General features: G+C 42.5%; 1 protein-coding gene across 1 annotated transcript; it reads left to right on the plus strand.

Annotated features, from left to right (window-relative positions):
• Window positions 1-345: 345 nt before the first annotated feature.
• On the plus strand, window positions 346-8,926 carry LOC142956499 (noelin-3-like). Its single transcript, XM_076098115.1, has 6 exons — window positions 346-414; window positions 3,279-3,422; window positions 4,594-4,749; window positions 5,661-5,880; window positions 7,177-7,283; window positions 8,249-8,926. The coding sequence occupies exons 1-6, from the start codon at window positions 346-348 to the stop codon at window positions 8,924-8,926; spliced, it is 1,374 nt and encodes a 457-aa protein (XP_075954230.1).
• The last annotated feature ends 531 nt before the right edge of the window (window positions 8,927-9,457 follow it).

Raw genomic sequence — 9,457 nt, forward strand, 5'->3', positions numbered from 1 at the left:
CGCACGCATGCTGGATTCATTAAAAGTCAAGAGAGAGGCAGCTGGATGATGTCATATCCGTGAAGAAGGGTCCCTGTAACGCAAACGCAGCTAGGATTTTCGCTGCATGCATGCCCACAAACTTTTTCACTTTCTTGCAGTGACGCGGTTTCTCCCCGCTGCCCACATGGCATGCGTGACGGGGACGAGTGGTTGGATGTGCCCCCCTCCTCCCCAGGAAGCCGTGTTTTTTACCAGCGCGTAGTGGACGAGGTGGCGCGAGCCGCACGGTCAGAAAACCTGCGTGAAAACTGTTGTACCCGTCGCGGAGGAGGTGAGGAGGGAAACGTTGAAGCACCCGACAGAATGCGGTCGCTGTCCGTGGTCCTGAACCCGCTGCTGTTTCTGCTGCTGATCGGATACTGCCCTTCAGTGGTGAGTTTCTCTCAAAAAGAACTTCGACGCGAGCTAAATAATGGCATGTCAACTTCTAGTTTAAAAGTTCCGTTGAATAATTAGGGTGGAGCATTGCGCAACTGTCGGTGAAGAACCAACAACAGAGAAAATGAGTCATTTCTGGTTCCTGGCATTTTTTGGCTGCTTCTTTGCTGTAGTCGCTGTCGGCTGTATGCGCGCTCCGGCATTGACAGTAATTAACACCAATATGCCAGAAATGTTTTGGGAAAATAGAAAATCTGAAATAATAAAGATCGAAATAAAGTGGTGGTAAAGGAAGCAGCAGCCTCACAGCACCGATGTTTATTGCCTACATCAACCAAATAGCATTGCTATTGATCCTGGAGTGCTGCCAGGCATATAACTCACATTTAAGGGAGAGTTCAATCATTGTAAAAAGTAAATAAATAAATAAAACATATTGCTGCAATGAATTGTGTCTAAATCTCGCCCCCCCCCCCCCCCCCCCCCCCCCAGACAGAGGAAGCTGCACTAAACATCTTGATACAGGCATATACTTACCTTCACTGAAATGTTGTGTCGTCTCATGTCATGTATTTTGTGGTGCTACTTTACGCTATTCTTTTAAAATGCAATGCTTAGAGAAATGTATCCTGCGCTTTATGAAATGGGAATGCATTTAGGAGCATTATAACAAACTAGGAAGAGCAGCTTGTAGATCACCAAGCCATTCGGGCGAGAACAATGGTCTATTAGGCTCATCCCACCATGCAGAGTACGATCCCTGTGCCAGTGTCTTGATTGCAAAGCAGTGTCCTCACATACTGTATCACCTTGCCATGATTGAAAGTGGTGTGCAGAATTAATGTTTCTCAATTGTTCACGAAAAAGAGGAAACGTTTACAGGTTACTGACAACTGAATAGAGATGCGTCAGAAAGTCTAAATGAACGGCAAACACAAAGAAGAACCAGCTGTCGGAATTATGAGAGAAAACACTCTTTGTGCAGAGTTGGAGAGCACATCTGGCTTGGCTGAGCTACAGATTCATTTTAATATGAGGAAATGTGATGATGAGAAGAGGGGGGGGGGAAAGGAAGTGAGTCACTAAAGAGACAGTAGAGAAAGACGGTTTTAACATAGTAGTGAAACTGGCTTCTTTTTCGGAGCCTTTCAAAGCAAAGTAAGGAAAAGAAGAGCTGCGGGTGGGTTTTTTTCTCCCTCTTTTATTCCATCCAGCTATGATGCTACGAGAGAGACTGATTGCAGCTACAGTCATGGTGCACCAAGCCGTCCAGTGTCTCTCACACTACTTCAACCACACTTGACCTCCAGATATTTCAATGCAATATCTATTGTTGAGCACGAGTTCAGAGGTGGCGCACAATGTCAAAAATAAGATTGTAATGGTGAGACTGTGATATTCTATCTTCATGCCTTTTATCTAACAATCGTATAAGGACCAATTTAGTGTCAGGGTATCAGTAGAATAAGCTTTAATTCCAAGATCGTAAACTTTACCAGCAACCAATAGCAAGGGGTACAAAGATCGGGCCTGTAGTGTTTTGATAACACCTGAAACTATTTTTCTTACAATCTGATAACGGTAACATAAGAGAGTTGTGCAGGGAGAAAGAATGACAGCTCAGAAGATTGATAGTGCAGAAGGTATTTTTGTCTTGTTTTTTGACATCAAGATCAAAACGATGTGGCACAGGCGGTGTTAAAACCTAATTTAGAGACTAAATATTAAAACCACAAATGTCTTCATTGCAAATGACCCATCCAAGGTTTGATCAGCCATTACGTTCTTAAAACGCAGGACTTGTCTACGTCTGTAATACAGTAAACCTACAAAGTGATTATGGTGAGCCAAAGTCTGAGCTTTCTTCTTGGAGGGACATCTTTGCCTGCTCAGAGGGGCCATGATCTTTCATGGCTGAGACCAAGCACTCTTTAAACTGCTCAGGCTGACAGCTAAGGATGAATGGGAGAAGGAAAAGGACGCCTGCACTATGAAAACATGGCACTCCTCTTTTTACCCACAAGCTTCAAAGGCTTGCTGAGGCCTAAGTTCACGTTTCACATGTTATTCTCCAGCCAGATTGAGTTTTAGAAAGCAGAACAAACTCCAAATAATGATTTGGTTGTCTGCCAAAGACGCTGGTAGTGCAGACAAATGTACCATCCGCAGACAAAGGGTGCCACTATTTGGCTGGAGGCTGTGTTAATTTCCCATGCTGAAAATAAACAGCAGTATTCAAACAATACTGATGCCGTTTGTGCGTTTGATAGCCATCAACTTTTCCAGCACTTCAGGACACTGATCAATATTTGGAGCGGGAGTGTTTTTATTGTGTGGTGCATTAGAATATGCTGCATTGGCTCATGATGCATAACTTTATGTTCTTGAAGCTTTTTAACTCTATCGCTTTGGAGCATACCGAGTGTAATGAAGAGTGGGAAAAGCTCCCACAAATCAGGTTTATCTGAGTCTCCCAGCAGGACATTCAGTTAAGGCCTAGTGAGGAGAAACGGAGGAATTTCCGCATTTGGGTTATTTATCAAGGCCAGGAAACACTATTTATTGTTGAAGAGGAAATTCACCGGCGACCATATACTGTGGAGGGATATATGAAAACAAAAGCAATGTATTCCTGCAAAGCCCAGACTCTTTAGAAGTCGGTGGAATCGGTTGCTGTTCTAGCTTCGCGGGCACAAGGCAGAAGAATGGATGACCCATGAGGAAAAATAAGAAAACGCAACAGCTGTTGTGCTGTAATTTCCTGATAGTGATATCATCGCGGCTACATCTCTTTAGTGCGTCTGCCTGTAGATATGTGGGCTGTGCATTTACAACTGTACTTGTGTTTCTGCACGCAGACCATCAGGCCAAAGGAGGGGTGGCAGGTGTACAGCTCAGCTCAAGATGCAGATGGGCGTTGTATCTGCACAGTGGTGGCACCTGAACAGAATCTGTGCTCCAGAGATGCTAAAGGAAGACAGCTCCGCCAGCTCCTGGAGAAGGTATGCGCGTATGGCAACACACGTTTCCGCTTTAGCGACGATGCCAATGACTCTTTAAAACACACATTTACTGTAAAGCAACCAGCACACCTAAAGTCATATGACACATCACATTGATTTCTATCTTTATTCATGCTTCTTTGTTGCCCTAATCCTCAGAGAGATTGCACCAGCCAGGTCCATAACCCTATTTTCCACTTCTGAATATATTACATGGATGACATCAGCTGAATGGCTGCGCTCCATCCCGCCTAAACACAACTGTGTTCCCCTTTTTTCACAAACATCCATTGAAGGCTATTGGTTGATTATTGTCAGGCTGTAGGCTTTTGATTCGGAACATTATTTCTGTCAGAAAATCAGCCTTTCGATAGTTTTTATTATTTTTTCCCATCCAGCACAATTTCTTTTAGAAGTAGAAACATGACTTTCAATTCCAGACGAAATTGTTTTTTTTTTTTTAAATGAGTTATCTACAAACATAAAAATTGCACTTTCCTCAGTCACTATGCCTTATAAGGAAACATTGGTCTAGCCTACATTTTAACGTTGTATGCCAAAGGCTGTTTTCTGTCATTCACTGGGGCCTTTGATACTAATGTACTAAGCTGCCTCAGGGCTTCAGTGAGGCCATTTCAGGATCCCTCTACCAGAGCCAGAGAAGTATGCAGAACACAATGTATGAGTGTTGTGCCACTTTGCTAGCGATGTGCTCCAGTAGTGTTTGGTTGGTTAAAATTAGAGCCAAAGAGAAAAGAGAGACAGGACCACATGTCTTCTTGTTCACATGCCCCAAAAACCCACTGAGCTCTTATCAAACCAGAGAGACACTATAATGTTTCTGTGTCAAATATCTACTCTGAAATGTATTATCAAACCAAGCAGATTCAATAGACGCTTAAAACACAGGACATTTTAACTGACAAAGTAGAATATGTGTTTAAAAACTGAGAGAAAACAGAGCAAGACTGTTGCCATGCAAAATCCATTCAAAGCTCTGTTCAGTTTACACATGGATGGTTAAAAGACAATCCCGTTGGATGTTAAAATGTTGATTTGCTCTTTGGGAAGTCGGAGCATGGCAGGCTACTGAACAGCTGAACATGGAGGACATTTTAATCTGGCAGTGGATGGAAAAATCAATGCTGCATGGTTTCATTCTTTTCAAAAGGTGCAGAACATGTCGCAGTCAATTGAAGTGCTGAACCTGCGGACGCAGAGGGACTTTCAGTACATCATGAGGATGGAGAGCCAGATCAAAGGACTGCGGTCAAAGTTTCGACAGATCGAATCGGACAGGAAGACGCTCGTCAACAAAAACTTTCAGGTATATTTTTGTTTGAGGTTTAACTTTGTGAGAAACATCACAAGAGAGTCTGTTAAAAAGGATCTCCTCCAAAGATACCTCAGAAGCATCTGAATAGATTAACTTTAATTCTTGACTAGATCAATAAATGTCTACCAATGCCTGGCAAAGGACAAAATGGTTTTAAAAGTTAGACATGCTGTGAAGAAAGCATCCAGCAGGGATTCTTAGAACTCATATCAGCCAGAGTGACAAGATCCTGATGGTTACATGAAGTGTTTCTGAACACCACTGTAAAAAATATATTGGAAGATTGTTGGAAGAGGTTTACATCAAGTTTTAAAATCTGACACCAAGTAATACCACGGTACGAATCACCAATAGTGATACCTCTCATGGAGAAGAACTTTGTATTCTCACAGAAAAGAGAGGATTACCATGTAATTTGACGTTGTATAATTGGCCCCGACATTACACATCAATAATAATCGGGGCAATTACTATGATGATTATCATCATCCATTAGTGAAATTTGTTTGGCTCTTACTGGAGTTTCTCCCTCCTCGCTCTTTCTCAAGATAACCTTTTAATGCAGACAATCCTTCCTGCAATTATTACAAAATAGTTTTTCAAGAAAACCAAATTTTCAATCAATGTTTTTTGTAATGATTGATCAGTAAGAAGACTCTGAATTTTGTGAAAAAGAAAGGATGTACCCACTACTGTAAGAAGATCAACAAGCGAAACAAGGAGTAGAAAATGTGCTTCAGTTTTCTTTCTTCAATGTTCTGCTTGGTTATTAAAGATGTTTAATCTTGTACCGTAAAACTCCCCTGGAACAGCTTCATTACAAACAAACTGAACTGTCTTTCTGCATTGAGAGATTTGCAAAGACAGGTACTTGGCAGTCGTGTATTTTTGCCGTTTTCTAGGAGCTAAAGGGAAAGATGGAGTCCCTGCAACCGCTGATACCCGTCCTGGAGCAATACAAGACAGATGCCAAGGTCATCTCCCAGTTCAAAGAGGAGATCAGGAACCTGTCTGCCGTGTTGATGGCCATCCAGGAGGAAATGGGAGCCTACGACTACGAGGAGCTGCAACAGAGGGTCCTAAACCTGGAAAATCGGCTCCACAACTGCATGAGCAAACTCAGTAAGTCCATCGCAGAACAAACAGATTCAGGCACGGTGAGCCCAGATTATTTGATGGCAGAGGAATCATAAGAGCATTTCTTGCAGCGATCAGCAGATTGGCATTTTAGATAAAGAGCAGGGGACAGTAGAACTGCTACTGGAGGCAGAAATCATGTTGAGAAATCCTCAAAGATCAATTTCCCAAGCTAGAGGTAAAAGGTGGTAGCATCAGGAAGCTGTGGCTGCTAAATAAAGCTAATACAGTGCAACATCCTGAATGCTAAGCATACGTCTGTTCCTTTGCTTCACTCATTGATGTTTAATTTAGCTATACTCAACCAGTGGGCCTCAGTGCGCCATCAAGTTGGCCACAAAGGTAATGCCAAATGGTTGGATTAAATACAAAATGTAATTATTTGGTTATTTACAAATTTAGGATTTTTTTTTTTACATCTAAATGTGCTCAAGAATTCAGCAGCACTAAAGCAACTATCTGGCTCACACACACTAAATGCACCGCATGACAGGATTCAAACAATGTCACTTTCATCAAATGAAATTTATCGTAACGTCTTACTGGGAATCCACACTGGAAGTGAGACGTGAGCCGCAATTAAGTGTTCTGACATGCAATCGACACCAACTCCGTCTCCGGTAAATGTCTCTGCCCGTCTGTCAGACGCAGCTCCCGGGGAGCTGAGCGGACAGCGGCTTGCTAACCTGCCTTCACAAGGCTGGCTGACAGAAAGGCAGACATTTACTTAACCAAAATAGTTTTCAAATCAATAGTATCTGCAGGCCCATGTATTGATTCATTGATTTTATTTCCGGGGAGAGAGAAAACTACCGAAATGGCGGATGTAGTCTCCTACGTAATTATGCTACGCAAAACTACAAAAATGGCGTAATGAGGCACACAATAGCGGCCGCGTTTACACACCACTTTAGATCCCCCGTGGTGCCCATGGCCCTCGTCCAATGAGACCTCAGTGTTGAGTTTGTACCAAAAATCCCACATAGCTGAGATTTAACGTCTGGTGGGGTTTGGTGTGGTTAAACTCAAATCAGGATGTTGAACTGCCAGGTAGAAGTCCCAACACTGGTTATCCTCTTTGTTTCTATAAAAGAGAAAAGCACATGGCATGTGTCCAGATGACGAGCACAAACAGTCCAGATCTAGAACTTTTTTGTTTATCTGTTTGCCACATATTGTGTTTATTCCAGTATTACCATCATAACACTGGCTGTAGTTGTATCATGTGGAGCCGCAGCAGTTTGTGTTGTATGTGACCAAAGCTGTGTGATGTGTCCACAGCATGTGGCAAGCTAATGAAGATCACCGGGCCGCTGACTGTGAAAACTTCAGGGACCAGATTTGGAGCCTGGATGACCGACCCACAGGCGTCTCCCAAAAACAACCGGGTGAGCCGAGTTAATGGTCTTTGCTGTATGTCGCGAGCCTTTGAAGCAACGCGGGGCCATTTAATAATTTACATACAACTGCTTCCCCCTCCTGCTGTTCACTGGGGAGAGATTTGTTGACTTGCAATATTATACTCACTAAAGTTTGTTGTACACTTTTACTGCTGGGATCAAACATAAATGTTGATGTCCCTCTCTGGACACTTTGGGCATTCTTTTAAATGAATGGGAAAACTCACTCAACACAGTGCCTTCATCAGCGTGTTTAACAGGAGAGGTACAAGCACAGCCTTTGCACACTTTGTCAATTATCCCCTGAGCACTAGACACATTAATGGCCAGCTTTTTAAAGGATGCTGCACCTTAAACCTAGATATTTAAAAATAAAAGTACACAACAAACTGTTACTTAAAACCACCGCGCAAACTAGCAGAGTCGACAGACTGAATGTTTACTTTCGGTAATGAGGGTCAAGTTGCTCTTCAAGTTGAACAAGTGTCACAGAAAGGAAGAAGCTTGCATTTAGTCAGGCATAACACTGCTTACAGTTTGAACTCTACAACAGATCTTACACCGGTTAGCAAATATTAAAATACTACAAAAAGAAAGAAAGAAATAAACTACAAAACTATCTTTTATAAAACTATAAAAACTCTCAAATACTAAAATCTTCATTCGGATGCAGTATTCTGAGATGATAAATCCAAAAGGCCTTTTTCTCTTTCCTAGGGTAGTTAAAGCTGCGCTCCCTTGGTCCCAATCTGACCTTATCAATACCAATTTAAATCATTGGACTTGGCCTACAACGAATGTCTGGGTCTTTTTATTTCCACTTTTATGGAGCTCCTGTATTCTTTCATCCTCTTTTTTTAGTGAAAGCCCCATCTCCTGTACTTTTTCATGGACATATTATATAGATAGTTTTTTGTTTTACAGGAACGTTGTCTGTACTTATTTGTCCTCAGATCTGGTACATGGACAGCTACACCAACAACAAGATAGTAAAAGAGTATAAATCCTTAGCTGATTTTGTGGCAGGAGTCGAGTCGAGAACCTACAACCTGCCTTTCAAATGGGCTGGCACCGACCATGTGGTGTACAATGGCTCTCTGTACTACAACAAGATGCAGAGCAACATCATAGTGAGGTACAGCTTTGAGACGGGCCGCGTGGTCACCCAGAGGGCTCTAGAGTCAGCGGGGTTCCATAACGTTTACCCCTACACGTGGGGAGGCTTCTCCGACATCGATATTATGGCGGACGAGCTGGGCCTGTGGGCAGTGTACGCCACCAACCAAAACGCTGGGAACATAGTCATCAGCCAGCTGAACCCGGACACGCTCCAGATCCTCAACACGTGGAACACAGAATACTCAAAGAGGAACGCTGGCGAGTCTTTTATGATCTGTGGGACGCTCTACATCACTAACTCCCACCTGACCGGTGCCAAGGTGTACTATGCTTACTCCACTAAAACCTCCACGTACGAGTACACAGACATTCCCTTTCATAACCAGTACTTCCACATGTCTATGTTGGACTACAATGCCAGGGACCGCGCACTCTACGGCTGGAACAACGGCCACCAGGTCCTTTTTAATGTAACACTTTTCCACATCATCAAAACTGAGGACGACTCTTAAGCCGTGGCACATACTGTACAAGTGATAGGAAAACATGGGAAACATAGATGGTTGCATCTGAATGTTCTAATTAATGTATTTATTTATTCATCCATTTATTTATGTATGTAATTTCCCCAATTAGTTTTGGGCATTTTATACTAATTTATTGACCAACATCTTGCAATTTGCTACTTTCATACGAAGAGTTAACTAATTATGATTTTATCCATGTGGAAACATCGTAGTTTCTCAGTAGAATGCATCTCTGCCAGGTGTGTCTGTGACAACCACTGTTGTATTGTGTGATTGAATGAATACAACTCACAATTGGCAATTGCAAGATTAGCCGTGGACAGACACAGGGGTGCACGCTCACTCACATGCACACACACTAGCAATCGCATGATCCTCCTGGCGGAGATAATAAATGGACGCACAAAATGAAAACATTTAAATGTCTATTATGACGCATATTGCAGGTAACACAATTTAATAATGGCACTTTAACTTAGCCACTTTTAGAAACACTGAACAATGAACATCCTGTAA

This window comes from Anarhichas minor, unplaced genomic scaffold (assembly GCF_050575085.1).
Source record: "Anarhichas minor isolate MPS153535 unplaced genomic scaffold, ASM5057508v1 ptg000024l, whole genome shotgun sequence".
Classification (NCBI taxonomy): domain Eukaryota; kingdom Metazoa; phylum Chordata; class Actinopteri; order Perciformes; family Anarhichadidae; genus Anarhichas; species Anarhichas minor.